Below are 26308 nucleotides of genomic sequence, written 5' to 3' on the forward strand. Positions count from 1 at the left end.
CCATTTCATTCCATTCCATTCCTTTCCATTCTGTTTCGTTCCGTTCCGCTTCATTCCATTCTGTTCTGTTTCATTCCATTCCATTCCATTCCATTCCATTCCATTCCATTCCATTCCATTCCATTCCATTCCATTCCATTCCATTCCATTCCATTCCATTCCATTCCGTTCCGTTCCATTCTGTTCTGTTCCGTTCCATTTCATTCCATTCCATTCCGTTCTGTTCCGTTCCATTCCATTCCATTCCATTCCATTCCATTCCATTCCATTCCGTTCCGTTCCGTTCCGTTCCGTTCCATTCTGTTCCATTCTGTTCCATTCTGTTCTGTTCCAATCCATCCCATTTCATTCCATTCCCTTCCATTCCATTCAATTCTGTTCCGTTCTGTTCCGTTACATTCCATTACGTTCCATTCTGTTCCTTTCCATTCTATTCCATTCCATTCTGTTGTATTCTTTCCCATTCCATTCCATTCCATTCCATTCCATTCCATTCCATTCCGTTCCATTCCATTCCATTCTGTTCCATTCCTTTCTGTTCAGTTCGTTCCATTCCATACCATTTCATCTCACAGCGACTAAAATAAACATGGTCTCACAGCACAGCTACCCTAACTTGTTACACAGTGGTGTGCTTACATAGTTTAAGGCTAAGTCAGGAAGACAATTTTATTAGTTGGGAGGAAAGAAGAATTGAGGACAAATCTGTTGTCTCTACAGATGAAAAACAAAAATAAAAACAAAACATTTTGTCCAGAAATACAACCTTTGTGTATTTCCACATCAGATCTATAACTGACTCAGCTCTGGGAAGGACTATGGAGGTAAAAATCCATAGATGGAAAGGTTTTGCCATTGCTTTTCTAATGCTATATCAGAAATACCACTCGTGCAAATCAAATGTCCCATACCAATAATTTGAGGAAATGTCATTCAGCTATTGTTTATATTAACATATATTAACTCTGGCATGTTTATATTAAATTTACAGGCCTCAGATGTTCACAGTTTACTTATTTCATGTATGTTGTGTGTGAGATTTGCAACCTGAAATGTTTGAGGTGTAAGGATCAGCTTCATTTCAGGAGGTACGAATGGCATTTCATTTCCCTATTCCCTCCCATTAGGCTTATAAGGCTTTATTTTTCTTTATTTATTTGTTTATTAGTGTGGTAAGTGCAAGCAATATGATTTAGCTCTGAAACTTTATGTTGTCTGTTAGCTTACATTTGTATACTTTTGCGCTGTTGACGCTGGTTAAAGGCTCTGTATGCTATTATCTCTCCTTACAGTTCTAGGGACTGTTACCTTACTGTATACCAAAAATCTGCAGAAGCAAGTGTGCTGATTTATATATATATATATAGGTAAGTATATAGATATATATGCAATGTCTTTATAGGTGAATTTCCTATGTACTCATATATTCTTTTAATTAAAACAGAGCAATGACTAGAAGAATAATTATTCCTGCATTTCCTCTGATCTAAATTAGATACACCAACAAATGCATAGAAGCTTAGTAGTTACAGATGCTGTGACAGGTAAGATTGCTCAGTGAACAGAGAATTTTCCTCACAGCTGTATTTTCTGATAAGGAAGCAAAACTGAGAACATGGTAATCCAATGCCTTTGCATTAGATTTTCTTTATCACTTCTGTTTCATGAATGTTGTCATGTCAGTAACGAATTATTTAAAAAATTACAAGCTGCTACCTGCTGTCAATATGATTTAATTTATTCTGTAACAATTTTCTCAGAACAAAAAGTAGGTCAAAGTTATTCCTCTTTTTTTTTTGTTAGAATCATTTTCAGACAGTGGTAGCAGTGATCACTGCAGCAAACAGCAGTGCACTCTGCTATGTTATACTACTCTTGCTTGGCCAGATAAATCAATAATGCATTACAGATAAAAAGACTGATGCAGTACCTCCTTGGTACTCACAGCATAAATAATGAATCAGCACTTAAATTTAGCAGGACTGGGCTGTAAGAACCAGACAATATTTGATATATTTCTTCCCATATATACAGCATTTTTAAAAGATTGTTTTTACCAATATCAATATGTAGAACACAGTTCTATCAAAAACTCAGGTAATCCCACATGTTGATGTGAGGCATTTGACAGATTCTCTGGGTGCTATAACTGAGCATGTGATTTTCATGCTATCTTCTTCTTTGATCCAATCATTCCCTTTGGCATTAGGAAGAAAATCCTAATAGACAAACCTCAGATAAAACACACCTAGTTAAGCTAAGCTATCCTAATACCCCTAATTCCTGGTTGTCTTCCCTTGCGATTACAGAGGTTCCTCTGGATTTTGCTCTTCTCAGATTTAGATGCTAAATTCAGTGCACTCATCACCCAGCTCTGAACTGACCCTGTCATGCCAGGAATTACTGTGACTTTGCAATTCGAAATGCACTTCCATGGAAATCCCGAGAATCAGAATGATTATAAATGCTGCATGTGATTGAATGGTGCACAGTGCTAGGATTAATTAAATTTCAAAGTTTAAAAAAAAAAAAAAAAAAGATTAATTTTCACTAATGCTTTAAATTGCCCACACAGTCATCTGCATTAATAATCTAATTTCATATCAAAAACGTTCATTTTGGCTACGAGTTTTATTGCCTGAATGTTAATTCCTTATTTGCCTAGTCCTGCCTCTGACTCAGAGCAGAGTCTATAAATATCACTAATTTTAATTCGTGCTGAACTATAACAAAAAGTAACAAACTACAAAATGTGTATTTATCTCTATATTTCTAGCAAAATTTAATACAGCAGATTGAAGAACTAATCAGTAAGATTACATTTCTCGCAGTGGGATCTATACAATGATAAAACTAATATATGTTTATTTCTTCAGTGCTTCATCGACAACTATATTCTACTACCATGCAAACTTTTTTCCTTGTAAATGGGACAAACCAACTTTGTTTATTTTCCTCCATCTTGTAGTGGCTGTTATCATCTCTTTTTTTTACAACGCTGCAAAGAGGTGAAGGGAAGGGACGCAGAGCTGACAAACACATTCCATAAACCTGGAAATTTCTGACTTCCATTGGCTTTAAAAAGCAAAACAAAATAATAGAAAACAACCAAGACACTGAATTAGATACTTGAATTAGACTCATTTTTGTCAGGAGCCAGAACTAGGAAGTGTCTGAAATATCTCACAGCCTCTGACATGAAAAAAGATTTCCCTCTCCCCATGCAACCAGCACAAGAGTGAAAAAGGGAACTCCCTTTGCTAATGATCACACTTCTTTCTGCTTTCCCACACACAGTCAGAGAAACAGATTAACCAGACCAATAAATAACAGATCAGTATAATTCCCTGTGGGATATCCATATACCTGCTGGTGCTTTTTCATTAACAGGCTTTTTAATTACTAATTCACAGTGGTGCCAGTGGGCAGAGTTATATTTTCTGCATGGAAAACTGTTTGGGCGATTGTAAACGTCAGTTCACAATCTCCATTTAAGAAGACTTGCTCATGGTAACTTCAGAACCAACCTTGACACCCTGAGCTCCAGTAAATCAGGAAAGTACTAATGCACAGTGGAAACAAGGTCTGACAAATGCCACGTTAAAACTCTTCCCAAAAGTCAGAAATCAGAAAGAAGTGGGACGGTTAGTGTGTCTGCACTGCTAACCAGTAGGTAGCAAATAGTACCTGTCTGGTTGATGTGACATGAAGCTTGCAAACTGACTATAGATGGCCGTCCTTGGGAATGTAGAACTTTATATATGTGAAGCTGATGTCATCACCATTTATTAACTTCCCTAGTTTGTATTGCCATCCTAAGTTTCTACCATCCTGAAAAAGACAAACTTCTGTCAGCCTCATAAACTGGCTTCTGTGGATCTTTAACACACCTCATCACACGTTTATTCTAGAAAAGTTTCCTTGTTAAGATAATCTAGAAGAATGTTAACATATAAAATGTGTCATCAAAACCTCTTATATATCCCACTAGGTGAATCAAAGACCAGAAGATACTGGTTATAAGGGTGATCAGTATAAGAGAGCTGGGGAACAATTCCATGACCATGGGGGGAGAGCAGTGATTGTTGTTTACCTTGACTTCAGAATGGCTTTTGATACCGTCTCCCATGACATCCTGATAATGAAGCTGAGAAATTGCTGTTTAGATGGGTGGTTAGTGAGGTGGGTTGAGAACTGGCTGACTGGATGAGCTCAGAGGGTGATGTTTGGTGGTGCAGAGTCTGGTCGAAGACCCGTGACTAGCGGTGCTCCCCAGGGGTCAGTGCTGGGTCCAGTTTTGTTCAATATCTTCACTGATGACCTTGATGAGAGGATAGTGGCCACCCTCAGCAACTACACCAATGATACTAAGCTGGGAAGAGTGGCTGTCACACCAGAAGGCTGTGCATCCATTCAGCAAGACCAGGATGGACTGGAGAGCTGGGCAGCAAGAAAGCAGATGAGGTTTAACAAAAGCAAGTGTAGAGTCTTGCATCTGGGAAGGAATAACAGCAAGTATCAGTACAGGCTGGGGCACAACCTGCTGGAGAGGAGCTCTACAGAGAGGGACCTGAAGGTCCTGGTTGATGACAGGTTGGACAAGAGCCAGGAGTGTGCTCTGTTGGCCAAGAAGGCCAATGGGATCCTGGGGTACATTAAAAGGACAGTGGCCAGCAGGTCAAGGGAGGTGATCCTCCTTCCCTACTCTGTCCTGGTAAGGCCTCATCTGGAGTACTGTGTCCAGTTCTGTGCTCCCTGGTACAAAAAAGACAGGGATCTCCTGGAGAGAGTCCAGTGGAGAGCCACAAAGATGATAAGGGGCCTACAGCATCCCCCCTATGAAGAAATATTGGATGAGCTGGGTCTGTTCAGTCTTGAGAAAAGAAGACTCAGACAGGATCTTACTACTGTTTATAAATATCTTAAGTGTAGGAGTCAAAGGGACACGGCCAACCTCTTTTCAGTGGTCTGTGGGGACAGGACAAGGTGAAATGGCCACAGAATTGAGCACAGGAAATTCTGCACCAATATGTGAAGGAACTTCTTCACAGTGAGGGTGTCAGAGCACTGGAACAGGCTGTGCAGGGAGGTTGTGGAGTCTCCTCTGGAGAGACTTGCCTGGACACCTTACCTGAGCAGCCTGCTGTAGGGAGCCTGCTTTGCTAGAGGGTTGGACTTGATGATCTCTGGAAGTTCCTTCCAACCCTTACAACCCAGTGATTCAGAGCTGCAAATACTCAGATGATTAAGCATTTGAAGAAATGAAAGCTCTGGGTTGTAAAGTAACTGTGTTGCAGAATTATCCAGAACAGAACCTTAATATATATATATATACCACCATATCCAAAATGTTCAGTTTAGTTAAAAGACTGGATTTGAGGCACTGACTTAAGAAGTGATATATCATCAGCCAGAGATGCCACGCCAGTTGAAGGAGGGAAGAAAGAGTGATGGTGACAGCCAAATTAAACGTGGGAAATCACTATGGCCCTCAGGCTTTTCCTTTGGGAGGCATTTCCTTCTTTCTGCCACTGTTGTAAGATTATGCACTTGTATGTGACATGAATGGTGAAATCACTGATATAAGATTGGACAGGCAGAAAATAACCTGTACTGACTAAAAGAACAGCACAGTAATTTTTAAGTTTTAGACACAATCACTGAGACAAAGATTTTAAGATAATTGCAAACAAAATTATTTAGCTTTATTTACGTATGCAGATAAATGACACAGGCATATTTGCACATGTTGCTAAAACATGCTTGTGACAGACTCGTTACATGTAGAAGTATCTTAACGGCTACTTATACAATCTTCACAAGTACATACATTAACCTAATTGCAGGCTGTAATTTTCATCATCAAAATAAAAGCGATTTTCCAGTATTTCCAGTACTCGTGGAATTCAGCTGCAGTAAGCACAGCTTAAATCTTGAAAAATGTTACATTCTGGCAATGAGTGGTTGGCTCAAAAAGTTGCCCGGTAATTCACTAGCTCAACATACAGTGGTTTTTATCTCTATGGCCTTATTGCAAGGTATGCAGGTATAGTAATGTCCTGTAATGGGGAAAAAACAAGCAAACAAACAAACAAACAAACAAAAAAACAGGAAAAAAAAAAAAAAGGAAAAGAAAGATAATGCTACTTGTATAATTTTCAAAAAAAAAAAAAAGTTGGATAAAACAGCAAGTGGCTCTGCAATGCAGCCATTGTGAGTTGTTTTTTATTACATATGTTACTCAGGTTGAATCTGCATGACTGGAAGGGGTACTGAGCCAAACAAATACTGTGTTTAACTGCACACTGTGAGATTAACAGTGAACCTCTTAAGGGAGAAGAGTGAAGATGTAGGTTGATGCTCAGCTTGTAGTCCTCAGTAAAGCTGCATGCAGGAACCATGTGAAAGAGAAAAAACAGCTGACCTGATGGTGTTGTTCTCCCTAATAACACAGTGGTTTGGCAGTGAGAAAACCACACTGAGAAGGAGGGCAGCTGGAAACCACCTTATAGAAGCCTGTAGCCTCTCTGCTAGCAGAACAAACTGCATTTTGTTAATGTTTTGAATTCATGCTCCCATTCCCTGGGATGTGTTCAGTCTGCATCTTAGCAGGCAAAAATCACATCACATACACTCCAATGTGTCTTATTTTTTTCCCCTCAGGAAAGAAAAAGAAACACAACCGTCATCTCCACAGCTCCAAACAGTATAGCTGGTTAGAACAGAGGAGGATCTGTCTCTTAATTTTCCCCCTCAAACAATTGAGGTTGGAGGGTATGCAGAAAAAGCACAGTTATAGGTGTACCTTATTGATGTCACTGTAAGAGGGCTGTACTATACCAGAGGTGAAAAGCATGCATGATGGCATTTGTGTTTCTCACATCTTCTGAAGAAGCAAGCATTAATCCTACAAACCAGTTTTCACCCTGTTCTGCAATATTTAGTACACATTTAAATTATTGCAGGGCTATTTTCAAATATTCCTACTGCTACAAAAGATTTATTGCTACTATTAACAGTAAATGCAATTAAGTCTGGTATTTCAGCAAGATTCCCCACGCTCTAAAGTCGGCAATGGTTACAGTAATTGCTCTTAACCTGTATGCATTTCTTGCGAATACAGTAACTTTCGGAACCACATTTAAATACTTAACATTTCAACATCTGTGAAACATTCACAAAAATTATACCATGGCCAACACTTCACATTTAAAATGAAGCCAAATTTTAATTATTTTTTTTTTTTTTTCAAAAGAGTCATGATTTTTAACGCGCTCTCCATAATATTAAAGAAAACATAAAAATCTGCTTGAAGTCATCTTAGCCTGAATCTCCACAACCAGAGAAGCCTCTCCAAAAAGGAATTTTGCTCAACAAACTACATGAAGGATACCCAGGGGAACCACGGTCTGAGAATAACAACAGAATTCTAGATTTGTACATGTGCTTAAGTTTCTAAGGATATGTGCAAGGGATTTAGTTAGGCATCTAGACAATTTGGAGAACCTCATCAGACATGTAGATGCATGAATACTTACAAAACAGTCCAGACCCAGTTCCTTCAGCCCTTTACTCAATATTCTCTGTAACTGTGCTTTTCCAGACTTCTGCCAAAGCCATGGAGAACGGACACAGGCTCAGGAAGAGAACAAATGGCTCAAGCTATGCGATCTTGCCTAAAGGTATTTGGGCCCTATTCTTTGTATGAACCAGCATCTCTGTATATAACTCATGAATCCAGAATTCCATTTAAGATACTGGCCTCTGAAAAAGATGTTAGTTATAATACAAGAGGCTTACCTGTTGTCAGGTTTTCTTAGCAGGAATGCAAAGTAAATAAACAAATAATCGCTTAACCCTGCAACTTTCATATTGATTTCTTCTGTGAAAGGCTTCCACCTTGGTGGAGCAGGATTAGATCAGAGGATCCAGTCCTGTTTAACATCTTCATTAATGATCTAGACAGTAGTGAGAGTGCATCCTCATTAAATGTGCAGATAATGTGACACTGGGAGGAGTTGCCTACTCACTAGAAGGCCATGCAGCCATCCTGAGGGACCTCAACAGCTTGGGTAGGTTGGCTGACAGGAATCTTACTGAGTTCAACAAGAAGTGAAGAGTTCTGCCCTCAGAGAGGAAGGAACAACCCCAGGCATCAGCACACATAGGGTCCACCCAGCTGAAAAACAGCTCTGCAGGAAAAGACCCGGGAGTCCTGTTGGATGCCAACTCAAACGTAAGTCAGCAATGTGCCCTCACCATAAAGAAGGCTAACAGTATTCTTGGCAAAGTACTGCCAGTAGCTCAGAAGAGAAGATCCTTCCCCTCTAACCACAGTTTACAAGGCCAGATCTGGAGTGCTATGCTGACTTCTGAGCCTCCCAGTACCAAAGAGTCATGGGCATACCGTAAACAGACCCGCACACTTGGTGACAAGTTACTTTAAACTTATAAAAGTTTAATAACATCAGCTTCCTTGTTTTGAAAGAAACATCAGTTTAGAGAGGAAAAAAAGATACACGTTGTTTTTATTTAACCCCAAAGGCATCAAGAAATGAGTTCTTAATTCTAATAAAAACTTCCTGCTTGTAAGTTTATGGGCTCTGAAATACTGCTGCTGATTAATCAATAGCAGGCAGAAGCTCACAGAGAAGTGAATGTAGAGGAAATTTGGGAATTTATCCCGATGCAAATAAAACAAAAATGTAACAGAGTGTTTTTATGGATAGTGACAAATACTTTTAATCAGCTCATGTCTTCTGATAAACCATCGTGGCATGAGGTATGGATGAGGTATGAGAAATTGGGTTTTACAGTTAGTTGAGTCAATGAGTGCTTTTTAATGACAAAATAGGATGCTCTTGGGTTATTTCTAAATAGTCCAGCAAAATGCCTTAGAAATAAATGTTATGTATGTGTAAGAATTCCTCTTCATAACTCCAAGCACTGATCTCATGACCTTAGTATTCTAACATCCAAGTCCTCTTGATTATGGAGATAAAATAATGAAATAAAAAATGCCTGTCTAAAAGACCACAGTCAGGCCATAATTATGATGTGAAATCACAGCAGTGAAGTAATTGAAATGCATAGCTGTGAGAATCTAGTTATGATCATATTGAAACATTTGCACTAAGTATTCACTGTCCTGATGAATATTTTGTATTACTGGAATTATGGTTATGCTGTCTGCAAAGGCTGCATGTCTATATTGGCTATAAGTATTACAGGCATCACTGTACAGAAGGATTGCAATCTGCAGTGCATTTCTATTAGCAGTGGGCAAGTGTTATCATTTTTATGCAACTACTGATTAAACAACCACATTACAATGCCTCACTACACTGCATGGGAAAAAAAAGTGATTAGCTCCAGTGGGTTTTTTGTTTGTTTTATTTTTGTTTTCAGCACCTTAGTCTTTTAACATTAGACTATCTTTTGTCAATAACACAGAAGCTAGTGTTCTACTATTACGAAAGGAAGATATGGGAACAGCCATCACAGATCCTATATTGTAGACATGATAAATGTATTGCTTGCACAACTAAGCCTTCCCTTAATTTTATTGTCAAGCAATACTTTTGTCGATACATACATAATATGAGGGGTTTAACAGCTTCTGTACTGAACTGTATTTAATAATTGATGGAGTCATTCCAATATATCTCAAGGCAACACCATAAAAAATACAGTGACTGAGGAACCCTTAGCCCTTATCCTGACACAGGTCACATCGTTACAGACGGATGTGAATTCTTCAGAGAGAGCTGCAACAACACCTCCCGTCCTCAATCACAGACACCTCCACAATGCTCAAAACAGTCATTTAAATGAAACACTGTTTTCTGAAAGCATAAAGTATTTTCCTACATGTTACATATTCTATGGTATTATCAACACTGGCAAAGTAACATCAAGGTAACATTCCTTTTCAGGTTGTTTTTGTTTCTCTTCATTCTCTCTACTCTTTGAACTGCTTGTAAAGTTCCAAAATGGCTATATATAGATATGTTTATGCACATTCTTTCTGTAAAAAGTAGATCTGAAAACTCGCAGATTCAAGCATGACAAATTAAATGACCAAAAAAATCCCCACGTTTATGTAAAAAAGCAGTACTTGCATGCACCCTCTTTAGCCATAAAAATTTAAATAAATTATTTTAGTAGAAATCACTGCAGTGTACAGATAGCTGGAGAAGTTCGTTTCTAACAATAGATCATCAAATGGAAAGGAATTTCTCAAAGCACCCAGTGAGAACTCAGCTCCTCTTTCCAATCATTACCTTCTGATGAAGGGTTTTAAATGTACTGAAACAAACAGATCCAGACTACTAGTATCAGAATGTCAGGCATACCCAGGAAACACAAGCACAGCCTGTCTTGCTGCACTCTCACCTAGGCACAAAAGGCTGCTTCAGCTTGCTTCTTTGCACCATCAGAGGGAAGAGTCAATGGGACAGAATGCATCTCTTCCCTACCAACCAGCCAGACACAAAAAGCACAACTCATGAGCATCTTCAGCCATCCTCCCCTGTGGCTTCTGTCCCCCTGACTCAAAATGAACATTATACTTTTCAGATGGCTAGACAATAGTCAGTGAGAGAAAAAGAGATGAAAGTGAGAAAAAAAGCTAGACAGTATTTTCCCTGGATTTCCTGCATTCCCATTTTGTATTCCACCCAACCCTTGGGAATGCTCTCGCTCAGCATGATAACTGCTGCTGGACAGCTGCGTGTAATATGTAATTTGTTCTCTATCACATCTGTATAAATCTTGAAGAGTTCAAAAAATTTAGTGTTTATTTCTTTATTTCCTTTTAATATCTAGATACCTACTCCTGTAAACAAGGAAAAGCATATCCCTCTGTTGTTAAATCTTACTATGCAATCTTCCACCTTACTGGTGTATTTATACTTAAGAGACTGAAAATATAACAACTATCTACAATATAATTACAAATCTCATTAAGTTTATATTAGAACTTAACGTGGTTTGCTTCTTTATATTCAATATATTCGATATATATTCAATACAAAAATATTTGTATGCTAGCATTGGTGTTAACAAAATTCATATTTAGGTATAATGTAAGTGACATCTGTAACAGCAAAAAGACAGAAAGAAGACTTCACTCACCAAGCCATCCTGATCCAGAATTGGGTATACACATATCTGTCTCAGCACTGGGCAACACAAATCCAACCACAAAAACTTCCACCCCATCAGCCATTAGAGCCATTCCCAAAACAAAAAAGAGGGCCCACTGGAATCGACCATGGCCACATTCTTGTATTATCAGTTCATACTGCTGTGCTAGTTCTTCTTCATCAGCTTTCCTTTCCGCTTCCAGTTCATGACGATCTTTATACTCATCACGTACATGCTGCCCTAAGGCCACCATGCCATCTTTGCCCTGCCCCATGTTGGGGATTCCCTGATATTCCCCTTCATAAATTTCATCATCTTCATCATGCCCTTCAGTTGCTTCACTTGATCCTTCATCATCATTAGCTTCCGCACCATAATTCCCTCCTTGGACATAGTAATCATCATCATCTTCCTCATCCTGGAATCGACTGTAGGACCTCTGTGTGTAGCCATCCTGAGCTTTGTCAACGGCTTTATTGACTTTTTTCACTGCTTGCCTCTTTACCTCTTTGGCAATATCTTTTGCCCCTTTCACTAACGAAGTCCTATCTTTGTATGATTCCTCCATCTTGTATCTGTTCTACTGCAGAGTCAACTGCTGAACACTGGAAAATCTACTCCGTGTTGGACACCAGCAGGAGGATGCAAAGAACCTGCAAAATTTGAGAGGAAAAGAAACAAAGGTTTATTTTTAATTTGCTTCTCTACATTATGTAGTACAGAAACAACACTGGATACCACAGTTGAGGACTTCAGCTGTAATATTTTGTGTTACAAGGAAAATATTCTAGAGAAAAATCTAATACCTACAAGTTTTCAGTGGCTCTGTTTCCACTTCCCTTTCCCATTTGAACTGCTATGCAGTAGAAGGCTACAAATATCTGCTTTTCTTCTCAAAGATTTTCCACAGTTTCAGTAATACTTCCTTCCCCCAAGTGGATAAAACTAGTAAGGAGTTAATACTTCTGAGCTCTGTACCAGTTGACTGAACCTTGTCAATGCACTCACTAAGAGCAATGCTTAGCAATGATTTTGGTGCAGCCTCATGCTATAATCAGTGCAGAGAGATGAGTGGGTTGAAATGGTAACTGTTCCACACTTTGGCAATTTCCATTCCCTAAATCAGACAGAGAGCATCCCTCTCTTACTTGCCCATAGTGACAGGCAGGCTGGAGCAATTGCATATCCTCAGCATATACCCCAGAGCATTAACCCAAGTATGAGCTCATGCTGATCTACCCATGTGAAAGCACCAGGTATATCAGCAAGGAAATTTGGCTCATCTCATCTTGTGCAGTAACTAGGGGTGTTTACACAGTCACTATGGTTAGTAGAAAGCAATGGGGGCTGAGTGCAAGCTGAAGTAAGGAAGAAAATCAGGCTTTTTCTTTGGCAACAGTCCATAGTTAGAGCAGCTGAAATTGATTACAGAACGGCACCGTTACTCATGTCTCTGAAGGGGCAGGGAGCTTTGTCAGGGTTGCAGAAACCCCACCACTGGGAGAAAGCAGGCTTAAATTTCTGTATCAGTGCTTCCAAGAAAACACTGCCTGCTTCCAGCTTGGGGAAGAGGTTATTTTTAACCATGATCATTTTAATGATCCATTTTTTCCAAGTTCACAAAAAGCTGAATTGGCAATACTGAGGACACAGTGGGATGTAAAACAGGAGTAAGAATACATGGCTGCAAATGTTGGAAGAAAATCCTACACCTAAGGTGTTGTGGATCTGTCTTCTGAGGTCTAAAGGAGCTCAGAAGCTGACATTTATTCATTCTGTTACAAATGCCTTCCAGAAGTATATTTCAGGTATTGATTTTCAGACTAACACTGCTTTGAGGGATAGAAAGAGTTATAAACTTCATCATATTAACTAAGGGCATGATGCACTTTTGATAAAAGAAAACCAGCCTGAAAATCACAAAATATGCAGGGAAAAGAAACCCAAAGACATTTCTCTAAATCTGCTTGATTGCTTTTGTAATGATTATAGAACTTCACCTACTATTTGTTTTCAGTCCCTTCCTCTAAATTGACTTCAACCACTCTGAATGTTTCTCAAAGAAATCAGGCATGATGTCATTATTCAGCTTTTCAGTGCAAACTGAAACATTTACTGGAAAAGAAATGCAGCCTTAGTGAAAAAAATATCATGTAATATTTATGACTGAAAACTGTAGCCTGCTTTTAGGTACATGATGATCCTTCTAAGTAGGTCATCTTGCTGAATCTTTTATGCTAAGGCAATTTCTCTAATTGCAGCCTTTCAGTTTTCAAGGTGCTCCTCCAAAGTTACTGTCTGTACTGAATTGGGCATCTCATCCTATGTGTGGACTGCAGTGTCTACTAGCTGTTACTGAACTACACAGAAACGCTCACCAAACCTACAGATGCTACCAAGATCTTCACAGTTCCTCATCTCTATTTTTCTGAACATGAATGACTACAATGTGTTCCCAGATCATTTTGATCATTTTAGAGTATTTCCAGTTATACATGCCCAGTGCATTTGGACTTAAGTCTCAAATGCTACGATTCTCAATATTTTCCTTTCCAAAATTACAGCCTTCTTTTAAAGATTCTCAGTTCATATTGATTTTGTCAAATTCAGTTTTACTGTATAGTTTGTCAATGAAGAGAAGACAGTAGAGTTTAAGAATATTGAGTGAAAGTGCAAATGTCAACAGTGGCAAAGCAGTGATTGCACTTCTATGGCTCACCTACCTCATGAGTTCAGTGAGCTACACTCTAACAATAAATCTTCAGAAGCAACTGAGCTTATAGTGTAGTTTATAATACACCAAATATGTCAATAAGGAATTACACCTGCTCAAATAATTAACAATGTAACTATGCCAGCAAAAAAATCTGCACACAGACTAAATTAAACTGCTGTCTAGGCAGACCAGAAAGATGTACTGTGTGTGAAAACATAAATGCCTCTTTTATCTTGCCTAGGTTTCCAAGCAGCATACTTCATTGAACCACTATTCTTTTAAACAACTTTTCCTTCTCAATGAACTGAAATCCCTGCCTTAAGGGTGAGAAGTAGAAAGAGCAATTATTTATAGCCCATGCATGATAGATCCCCACCCTTTTAATTATGTCAAACTGACTGACAGCAAGTAAGCAATTGGAACCTCTGAAAGAATGAGGATTAGCAGTTACCTGAGTAGCATAAAGCAGCTGGAAGTCCAGTCACTCCTGCTAGTGTTACCCAACAAGCCTATTGAATACTACTAAACACCAGATTCCTGTTCAATTCCTCCAAATAAAAACAACATAAAAATATAAATTTATTATTATTATTTCCCTGGGAATGCAGTGTTTTCACTTGAAATAAAAAAACATTTTAAGTAATATTAAACAATATATCGTTCAAAACATTCAAAAATACAAAGATTCAAAACAAATATATTATGTTTGCCCTAATGATTATTCTTTTTTGTTCTATTATATTACTATATTTATTTCATTCTGCCACATTTCTGTAGTATAGCTGATGGTACATATACTGCAACACCTTAAGTGAAAGCAGGACTCTGCAAAATAAATCAGTGAAGTCTCGGGAAGTTGTAAATCTGGGAGACATCAGAAATCCTATTCCCACAAACACTTGCACCTGTGATAAATGCAAGCTATGGGAAGACACAGTGAATGCTCTGGGTTATGTAACAGGCACGTGGTATTAACTATAACTTCTCATCTTCACATAATAAATTTCCAGAATAGAACTGGAAGCTACACTCAAATAGAGTTACAATATTTAGGATACACTTGGGGACCTAGTATAGCATCTGTCCTCTGTTTCTTTTGAATTTGTGAATATTCTTCAAATAGAAAGAAAATATTACAAACATTTCATATTTTAATCAATGCCTCTTCATTTTTAGCAAAGGACACAAATTTTACTGAAGCTCGCCAACAATTCTCACATGGTACCATTCAAATCTGACACAGAATGCAATCCCACAAGCCACCACAGACCTGCATGATACACAGAAGTACCTCCCATCATTGAATTTATGGGGATATCTGTGGACTTCCTCTCTCCCCCTGCATGTGCAGAACTGTCTCAGAAGAGATGTTCTTTTATTAGTTGTACTTGATTCATCATACCTGAACAGAGAACAGAAACTTCAACACTTACATAAGTGCTGGCACAAAAGCTGGTGGGTATAGAATTCTTTTCAGCTGATATTAGCTGATTTTAAGAGGGGCATTTATAGCCCAAGCAGATGTTGTTGGCCAGTTCCAGCAACCATGAGACACACACCCAGGCTGTGAGTTCTGTCATCTTGGGCTGCAGCTGCCAAAGCAGAATAAGCCATGGCATGGCTGCAGTGCCACCAACAGAGAGAGAAAAGCAGAAAGCAGGTATAGAAGTACTGCCATTCAAAACAAAGAAAGAAAGAAAATAAAAACAAGACAAAAACAAGTAAAATAAAATACTAACACCTTCCAGCATCCCCTATGGTCATGCTTCCTGCTCAGCTGAAAGAGGACAACACACTGCTCTGACCATAGAGACCCATAAGCTCCCTAGAACTGCTCCAAGTGGAAAGAAGAAAGGAGATTGCCCTTACAGTGGAGGCAAAAGATTCAAAAGTCTAGGGGTAGTTATTGAGAAGAATGCATTTTAAAAGCACTGAGACTGATAGGAAATTCCAAGAACAAGTCAAGAAATCCTATCCAAAAAGAAAAATAAAAAATAATTCATTGTAGAAAGCCATCAGGGAATAAAATCTGCAAATGCCACAGAACTAGTCCCAGTGACTCACATTCTGGATTTACACTGCAGCAGTCTGTATTGCACAGGTGCTACAAAACAGCAAACATACAAATACTGGCCTGGCAGATGTCATAGAGCAGCATTGCAGCCCAGGGAATACATGGCAAGATTAAAGAGCATCTTGTAGGGCAAACTGTATTGCACACTGGAGTTAAGTGCCTTTCCTTCCTTCCTGGAATCAGACAGGAAACAGTTCTTTATTTTTCAGGAGAAAATGAAGGGCCATAGTACTGGCTCACACTGCAGGAGTGCATCATCCCTGAGAATGCCAAATCTAAGGTCCCAGACTCCCTCCTGAGCTGATGCTGCCAGTCTCTCCATCTCTACTGTTCATTTTGTACTCCTCACAGGCTGTCAGCTGTTGCTGACATGAAACGTGGGTGAGAGGGTGGGTACTGCTTCCTTGGCATAATGTTAGGAAATATCTCAACACCATAGTTTTTTAACCCACTGCTTTCCAGGCAGTTTGTCACTCTCTCAAAGCATATGTTCTTTCATCATTAATACCTGTTACTTACTATTGTTTGAATTAGAACATAAGAAGACAGAAAATAAGACCCTTTCTATAGTTTCACAGTTCTTCTTAAATATTTCATTTTGTCACATTTTTAGCATGGCAGCTATTGAGCTTACTGCTTCATATTTACTTTTTTCCACAAGCTGAACCTCAGACTGATGCTAGCTCTGAGAGTGCTCTCATTAGCCAGCTCCAGTGAAATCTGTTTGTATTGTTTGTGTTGGGAGAAAAATTAAAAGGAAGAGGTGACAAGCTAGATACAGACCTCTCTGTGTTTGTGAACCCATTTACTTATTACTATTCATCCAGCACCTTTGCCAAAAAGTCTTTCTAAAATAGAGAAAGAATAAAACCAAGAATGACATAATAAGCTTCTCTGGTTCAGCTGTGGGAGTAAGCAAGCATTCATCAGCTTGACCTAGATAACAAAGGAGAGGGAGAGGAAGATTTCCAGGTGTGCTGTAAACTAAAATGAGTCTGACTAGAGAAGATGAAATGCACCAAATCTAACAAAAACAAACAAACAAAAAGAGCCATCATGCATATATATGCATAGGCATGCATACCTCTATTTAGATACCTGGAATTATATATGTAATGTATATATTTACATGCTTATATCTATAATGAAACACTTCACTGAAGACAAACTGTTAATAAGAAAAACTCTGAATACAAAGTTCATTGAAAAAAAGAAACACGGTGCTCAGGGATATGATTTAGCAGAGTTAGAGTTAGGGTTCTATGGTTAGGCTGTGGTTGGACTTGATGATCTTCAAGGTCTTTTCCAACCTGGATAATTCTATGATTCTATAATTCTGCTTGCTGGCAGAAGGAACTGGTTTGTTTGCAGTTTATCAGAACAGTGCTAGATAGTAAAGAAGGAAATGATGCTGGTAAAGCAGACAGTGCACTCTGACAAACATTAAAATAGAGAGGTACGATTGCTGTATCTCATTAAGCTGGTTACACAAAATGAAAAGTTGAGATGGGGAATGCATTCCCTGAATTAAAGAAATACCTGCCTGAGTTAGGATGAAGTGTAGTCTATGAGGGCCTAGGTGGAAACTGAACAGCAACCTGCAGAGTGCTGGTTTTCCCCTGGCAGATGGGCTGCATTCTGGGTTACACCAACAAGTGTGCTGCTGGCTGGCTGAAGGGAATATATTCCCTCTGCTTGTGTGCCACTTTTGGACTACCATGTCCTGTCTTATCCCCTTAATGCCACCAGAATTTAAAACTGCCAGTGACAAACCAGAGGACCAGTAAAATGTTTCTGAGTCCTAATGGAGGAAGCCTGCAAGGAGAGATGGAGGTAGCTAGGCTTGCTAGGCCTCCAGAGGAGAAGGCTTAGGGAGGAAATGAATCACTGTATCCCATCCTTTGAAGACAAATTATGAAGAAGATGGTGTTGGGCTCTTCTCAAGTATGCAGAACAAAGAGGAAAGAATGAACATCACAGGTTGCAACAAGGGAAACTCTATCTATTTCTAAGATGCTCTGCATGATGAGGTGGTGAATCACTGAAAAGGCTACTCGGAGGCATCAGCCTTGAAGGCAGTCAGTACTTAACTAGAAAAAATCCTAAGCAACCTGATCTGAGTGTTGAGATAACTGCAAATGTTAGACTAGATGATCTACAGAAGTTCTTTCTAACATAAACTATTCTACTATTCTAAGATGTTCAAACACAAAATACTGTATTATTATAACATGTTAAAAAAAAAAAAAATCAATTATCTGCCACTAAATGAGCTAACTGTTATAAAAGAAAATCAAATGGCAAACACTGAATATGTGAACATCTTTCACAGAATAACTGAGACTTCTAAATCCAGCCTAGAAAGTGAATAATACCTCAGAAGTCTCTGGAGGACAGGTAGCACATTCATACCAGAGGTAACAAAACCTAAATGGATAGCTTAAACTCTTTAAACAGCCATTATCCATATAAGAAAATGTAAACAATCTCCCATTTGCATACAAATTTGGTCTTGGAGAAACATTTGGCAAATATATCAGATCTAAATAGTAATTAAGTATGTACCAGGTATTTGTCATTTCACATTATCAGATACCCATGCAAATTGGATTTTCAGTGTTTTCAAAATAGATACTTAAAGAGCTCATTTTTTCCTGCATATTTAATAAAGAACTTCAAAACTTTGTACAGTTTGACTTTAATATTCATTCTGAAGTAATTAAAAGTTGATGAGCTGTCTTCAAAGATATTGGTGTCACTATTTTCATATCATTTTTTATTTTAATTCTAACATGCTGATGGGAGAATTACAGACTTCATACTTACCTCATTTGCTAAGATTCTTGTCAATTGATCCAAATGGACAAATATACATCACTTAGAAGAGGAAGGAACTTAATAAACAGATAGCTGTATTTTTAATCTAAACTGCACACCTAAGTTCTCGGACATTTTTTGCAAGTACAACCAAGTCTGCTAAAGACATACTGCAAGAAATTTGGTTTCACACTACCTTAGTTTGTCTGTTTTTCTTATAGGGTATTTTGTGGATTTCTTGATTAAAAATCTGTACTGTACAAGATAACATAATCTTTTGTATTTCTTCTTGTTTATTTCAGGATTTGCCTAGGCCTGTTTTCTGTATTTTGGCTGGATACTCTGGCAGATGCAGTGTTTTTACTGAAACACATATTCAAATGTCAGAAAAGAAACTAAGCAACAGACTAAGTGGAAGTGGCTAGCAATGCAATTCCCAAAGCAAAAGAAGCAATGAAAGACAGCAAATAATGAGAAATGGATGTGATTAGTTTGTTTCATAATGTAAAGCAAAATATGAAAGCATCAGTCATTTTAAAATTTAATTCTAAGGTCTGTGTACTATCTGCAATACTCATGCTCTTAGGAAATCTCTATGTAATGCATTTAACTGTTGTGGTAGAAGAACATTTACAGATTACTGTAAATGACACATATTCTGTGCATAAACTAGCAAGAGGGTTGTGGTCAACAGATCGATGTCCAGGTGGAGGCTGGTGACAAATGGTGCCCCCCAGGGGCCTGGAGACCTGTGCTCTTTAGCATCTTAATCAATGTCTCAGACAGTGGTGTTGAGCGTACCCTCAGCAAGCTTGCTGATCACAGCCAGCTGTGTGGAGCAACTGACACAATAGAAGGGAGAGATGCCATCCAGAGGGACCTGGGCAGGCTTGAAAAGTGGTCACACAAGAATCTAATGAGGTTTAACAAGGCCAGGTGCAAGGTGCTGCACTTGGGTTAAGGCAATTCCAGATATGAGTATGGATTGGGAGACGAACTCATTGAGAGCTGCCCTGCTGAGAAGGACCTGGGGATCTAGGTGAATGAAAACCTAAACATAAGCCAGCAGGACAAGGGAGGTGACTCTTCTCTGTCCTTGCGAGGCCTCATCTGGAGTACTACACCCAAACCTGGGGCCCCCAGTACAGGAAGAATGTGGAGCTCTTAGAAGGGGTCCAAAGGAGGGCCACTAAGATGACTAGAGGGCTGGAGCACCCCTCCCATGAAGAAAAACTGCAGAAACAGGGCTTGTTTAGCTTAGAGAAGGCTCCAGGGAGATTTCACTGTGGCTTTCCAGTAGTTGTAGGGAACTTATAAACATTAGGGAAACAGACTTCGTACATGTTCTAACAGTGATCTAGCAGGACAGAAGGGAGAATGACTTCAAACTAGATTCAGTTTAGACATTAAGAGGACACTCTCCTCAGAGGGTGGTGAGGTGCTGGCACAGGCTGCCCAGAGAAGCTGTGGATGCTCCAGCTCTGGAGGCGTTCAAGGCCAGGTTGGATGGGGCTGAAGACTTGCGTTTCAAAAGACTCAGATTAAAATTCAGGAACTGACTCACTAATCTCACTATCAGAAAACCCTTGTGAGGAAGACAACATATTTTTAAAAGTTACCTTTTGTTTATAAGTTAAAGAAATCCAGTGAATTCTATACTAAAATTTTGTGATAGTAGCAACTTAGCCCTCTGCTTCAGATGCATCTCAGATATTAAAGATTACGGAATGTGCTATCCAAATGGAGTGCTAGTTCTGCTGTACTCACAAAGCTGACTTCCTACACTCATAAAGTCTTACTTCTCCCTGGAGGAAAAATTAAGAGTTTCAGGTGGAGAATTTTTACAATTAAATCCGACCCATTGGCTTACAATTCATAACCTTTAGATAGGAAATCAAGCTGCCTAACCCCACCAACTAAAAGTGCTGCTACTAAAAATCCTGCTGTGTTTTTTTAAGACTGTACTGTAATTATACAAAATGTTTACACTGCTTCAATCCACAACAGAAAACAAAGATTTTCTAAAGATTCCATCAAACTCAGCCTTTTTCCATATTCAAAATCCATCATTTGCTGAGCACATGCTTAATTGAGGCTCTTCATCTTGTTAAACTGAATTACACTGTTACTGCAACTTGCATAGTGCACATGTGCCATAGCACATCCAATTTTTCAGCAACTGCAAGGAAACCTAAGCCCTGAAGTAAATAGTAAATCCAAGTGACTGCAGGTGCATGGCTTCCATTAACTCACAAATTTAATATTTTAGAGGCTTACGTTTCATATCCCTACCTGGTTCACTGAACTTCATGAGGCTTTATTTTGTAGGCTCAAAAAGCTGAGTGAGAAGGGAGGACAGAAAGAGTAAGATAAAGGACCGAGGAACAGACTGTACTGAAAAAGCAGCAGTCTCTAGTTTACAGGTTCTGCAACCTAGGTCTCTGTTAAAACATAATTTATCTTCATTATGCAATCTGAACGCTGCCTCAGTGTGGCTTTCTTCCCTTGGGTAGAATATGTAGCAGTGGATAGCACCACTGAACAAACACAGAGCCCCACCACTTAAAGCATAGACTAGACAGCAAATGAAGATACAAGAGCTGGTCAATTCTTTTTTCAATTTCAGTAAGCTTTCTCAAGCTTATTTTGAAAGCAGTCAGCATGCCAACCTGAAAAATGTTCTGTTCCCTCCACGCAGCAACAAGGAGTGGTAAGCTGAAGCATCTCAGAAAGGAAATTTGCCATTTGGAACAATTTTTATTTCATTCTAAAACACCATGACAGACATTTTTCTCTGTGTGTACTTTATGAGCACCATAGATCTTAATGACCCTGATCAGCCTCAGCTGTGGTCCCAGGAGTCCACAGAGCTGAGTGCCCCAGCTGTGACTGAGCTAAACTCAGGGTACCTTACTTCAGTCCCTTGCTGTTCCTGAATCTCATACTGGCTTTCCATGACTGATCTTGGGCATAACACCTTGCCCAGCATGCACCAGTCTGTAGATGGGAAAGTTGTTCTTACCATCTCCCCTCCCCCTGCCCAGGGACCATGCTCCACCAGTGACAGTGCTGTCCAACCTACACTATGGTTCCCCCCACCCCTACCTCCTCTTCCTCCTTGGAACCTCCTCATGGCTGCTGCTTTCTCATGGCTCCCACATCCCCCAGAGCCTGAGGAGCCCCAGGATCACCAGGCAGATAATGCCTCAGCAGCTTGGGTGAAGCTCAGCAGAGTAAACAGTTTGCTCAGACATTCAGGATCCCCACAGATATGTGTAGGCTATCCTTTGGACAGTAAAAGCTAAGAACAAGTATGACTACTGCCCGCAGGCTGAAATGGTCTGCAAGTGGCTCCATATCCACATAAGAAAGTCAGAAAAAAGCTCCAGAAGTCTGAAGAACATTTTATATATACAGATCCATTTATCCAAGTACTAGAAGCTTGTTGTGACCATAGCTACAATTTAGAAAATCTCCAGCAATGGCCAAAGAAAGACACATGTTGGCAAATGTTGCATTATTTTTCATTCGTAATCACTGATTGTAGTTCATACCAGAATGGCTAATAGAAAGCTCGCTCTTGGCATTAGTAGCAAGTCTAGTCTAGGCTTCCTTACTGCCTAAGCCTTTAACTAATATTGCCCTTGAATAAAACCAGTTGAGGCTTGAGTAGTTCAAATACATTCAAATGATTCAGTGATTCAAATACAAAAGCCTGTGTGATGGTACCACTCTCATTTTTTGTGTAACTAAAGGCAGTGCTGGTATCAATAAATCAGGGAAGCAGTGCCACATCAATTACATCCCCTGAATGCCACAGATAAGGTAGACCATCTGCCTTATCAATACCTCAATTACACACTCTCTCAAAAGCACACTGAAGCATCACTAGTCACACTTGGCTGGGGTGTCCAGCATCTTGTCATTTACTCTAGCACTTGTGCAGTAAGGTATGAAAAATATGCCAGGTTACTAATGGGTATTTATATGTATTTCCATCTATCATCTCTTTGGGCTTGGTCTATTATTATCACTTTCATTGTTCAAATGAGAGTTTAAGATTTCCCTCAGCCATCCTCAAGAGGACACCTAGATGACTCATATCAGGTAATATATTTTATTCATGGACAGAAAACGATGTGTACGTTATCAGTGCCACCTCAGTAATAACAGCCTACTCCATGGCTGCATAAGTCTTAAGAGCATACAAAGAGGAACAACTCACTTGTATCTGTATAGAGACATAACTTTGAAGGAGGTAAAACAAGCAGACTGAGTCCACTGAAAGACAGCAACCAAGCTCTAAACTCATTTTTCCTTTTTTTTTTTTTTTTTTTGTGTGTGTTTTTTTTTTTTTTGAAAGCAACAAGAAAAACAAAACATCCATGCAAAAACAAAACAAAACAACCCCCCCCCCCCCAAAAGCACCCAATCCCCCCCTCCAAAAAAAGAAACACAAAAAAACCAAAGCAGCATTCTGATGTAAAAAATATTTAGATTTAATAAGTAAAGCGATTAAAATATAAATTCTTGCTTCACAATCCAGATTTTTATTTTAGCCTACAATTCACTATTAAAAACCACCATCTATGTTAGCCTCGGGATATATATCACATTGATTAAGTGCTCAGTTCCTTGTATGTGTGTGTATCAGCTTGCATTGAAAAGGAAAAAAAGCACAGTAATGCAGATTGTAGAGCTGGGTTAGTGTTCACTCCCTGCAGCCTGAGAGCAAGGGGAATTCCTGCAAAAGAAAGGTAGCTCTTAATTCAGTCCAAAATTCTGCAGGAATTTGAATCAGCATACTTTTTTCCTGACCTCCACATTTCAACAACAAAATTCACAGCCATAGTATTTAACCCTCATGCTCTGTGTTGCTACAGAGCTGTTAAAGCAACAGTCAAAGAGCGCTTTGAACTCCTTACACTTAACTGGATTTTTTTTTAAAACCTCTACATGTTTATTCAGCCCTTATATGAAGTACAGCAGTTCCCTTTGCATCAACCCTATTCCAATTATGCCATACACATTCTTATAAAGTTTTATTGAACTGAAAGGTCTTCATAATTAAAAAAAATAAAAAAATAAAAGAAAAAAGTGCACATTACACATTACCAAAGTACTAAAAATCAGTGGCATCACAGTTTTTTTGGGTTTTTTTTGTTTGTTTTATTCCAATTCTATTAGAGTATCAAACAAAATTTGGTTTATTAGTTGAACAAATGCAGCAAGATAAAGAAAATTGCTGGTATGGGGTTACAATGCCAGAACTCTTCTTCTTACAGAAATTAGTTTTCCTAGTCAGAGGAATTGACAAAAGTAATGCATAGTAATGCATTGAACCTGTATGTCATTCCTGCCACTCTACACTGAAATAGAGATTTTCATAATGGCTTCCTTTTATTTTATGCCTAAGAAGTACAACACAAAACAAATCGTCCAAGCTTGGAAAAACATATTGTTTTAACCAATAATCAGAAATAAAATGAACCTAAAAGTAGATTGCGTATTTAATAAAGAGTCATCAACATTTGACTGAATAAGTTTAATCAGTAATTCAGTTCCATTTCCTACCTGTCTCTCCAGGCAGGAAATTGTACTGTCAAAATTCATTTGCCACAAGATTTCCACTTTATCAACCGAGTGATCTTATTCTGCAAGAACTTATGCCCTTGAGTAAAATAATTCATATAAACAACCCTACTGCAATAAATTAGATGATTTGTGTGTGTGTGTGTGTGTATAAAGATTGGTAAGCACAGATGTATTCCTCTGACTTCATCTGGGACAGGACATGAGTACAAGCTAGAAGAGAGCAGGCATACTTTCATGCCACAAGTAACCCAGAGGGAAAGGCAGACAATGGACTCTCTACCAATTGTTTCTCAGGAATGAGATTAGAATTGTTTAGAATTCTCACAGGCTTCTTCTGCAACGCATTGGTCATCTGGTGAAAATGAAACCATTTATCTGACTGCATTATTTTTAAGATAAACAATACAAGAAAATCTCAAGGAAGATACACAACAGCACTTGTGCCCCTATGAGTCAGAAAAACCAGAGCAGCCCAGCACACCAAAACCCTTAAATCATTCCAAGGAAATGAAAGAATTACCTATGCCTGTGAAATGTGGGCTTGGATATTTCAAGTAAACGTATCTTTTAAACAAGAACTACTGTAATAAAGCTTAAACTGGTAAAAAAAAAAAAAAATAAAAAAAAATTCAAATTATTTTATTATTTTTAGCCTTATAGAAACACAGAATGGCTTGGGTTGGAAGGGACCTAAAAGATTATCCAGGATTATCCAGTTCCAACCCCTCTGCCATGTATAAGGCAGCCAGCAACAAGATCAGTCTGCCCAAGGCCTCACCCAACCTGGTTTTGAATGCCTTCAGGGATGGGGAATCGCAGCTTCTCTGGACAGCTGTGCCTCACTGCCCTACGAATGAAAAATTTTATCCTAACATCTAATCTAAATTTCCCCTCGTTTTGCTTTGATCATCTTCATGGCCTTCCTCTAGAATCTGATAAGTGCACATGTCCCATATGTGTATGTACGCAAGTATTAGCTCTAGGTTTAACACAGTCATCCGAGTAAAGTAAACCTCTAAACCCACTAGAACAGCTAAATGTCTTCCTTGTGTTGGGGGCTCCAAGTGAGGCCTCGGGAGGGCAGAGGAGGACAATTACCTTGCTCTCCCCCCTGGCCACCTCTCTTTTGATGCTGCTCAAAATAGGATTTGGCTTTCCAGCTGCAGACACACGCCTCTCGGTCATGTCCATTCATCCATCATAATATCCAATTCCTTCTCTGAGGGGCTGCTTTCAGAGTTCTTCTCCTAGTCTGTACTGCTATCTGCGATTGCCCTGACCCAAGTGCAATACCTTCCACTTAGCCTTGTTGAACCTCATTAGCTGGGCCTATTTTTCAAACCTGTCCAGATCCAGACAATGTCCCTTCCTTCTTTTGTATCCATGGAACCATTCAGCTTGGTGTCTTCTGCAGATACTTGCTGAGAGTTATCAGTCACTCTCATTGATGGTGATGTTGATCACACTCATTGATGGTCACACGTCATTGATGGTGATGCTGAAGAGTACTAGTCCTGTGACAGATCCCCTCTGCCTCCTCCAGTACACAGTGCCACTGACAACAACCCTCTAGCTGCAGCCATCCAATCAATTCCTTATCCATTGAGTAGTCTACCCTTCAAATGCATATATTTCAAATTTTGTGAGAATTTAGAGGTAAGAATGTCATGTGGGACCATATGTGCCTCACAGACTCCCAGATGGATGACACCAACTGCTCTTTCTTCGTCTACTGATGGTATCACTCCATAACAGAAAGCCACCAGATTGGTCAGGCATGATCTACTGCTAGAGGATCTGTTCTGCAAATTTTCCAGGTGCAGATGTGATGCTCACTGGCCTGTAGTTACCCAGATATTCTTTCCTACATTTCTTAAAAACTGGGAGTGTTAATTTCCATTTTTCTAGTCATTTGGGTCCTCACTTGACAGTCACAAATAACTTGTAATAACTATTCT

At 39.1% G+C, this 26308-nt stretch overlaps 1 protein-coding gene across 2 annotated transcripts in view; it reads right to left on the minus strand.

The window, feature by feature from the left end:
- SV2C (synaptic vesicle glycoprotein 2C) overlaps positions 1–26308 on the minus strand; it is a 92478-nt gene that overhangs the window by 55839 nt on the left and 10331 nt on the right. For both annotated transcript variants that reach the window (XM_072358913.1, XM_072358914.1), the window contains exon 2: positions 11137–11801. In XM_072358913.1, the coding sequence (XP_072215014.1) occupies positions 11137–11716 (580 nt within the window). In that variant the 5' untranslated portion in view covers positions 11717–11801. The remainder of the gene's footprint in view (positions 1–11136; positions 11802–26308) is intronic.

The sequence above is a fragment of the Excalfactoria chinensis genome, chromosome Z (assembly GCF_039878825.1).
Source record: "Excalfactoria chinensis isolate bCotChi1 chromosome Z, bCotChi1.hap2, whole genome shotgun sequence".
Lineage (NCBI taxonomy): Eukaryota > Metazoa > Chordata > Aves > Galliformes > Phasianidae > Excalfactoria > Excalfactoria chinensis.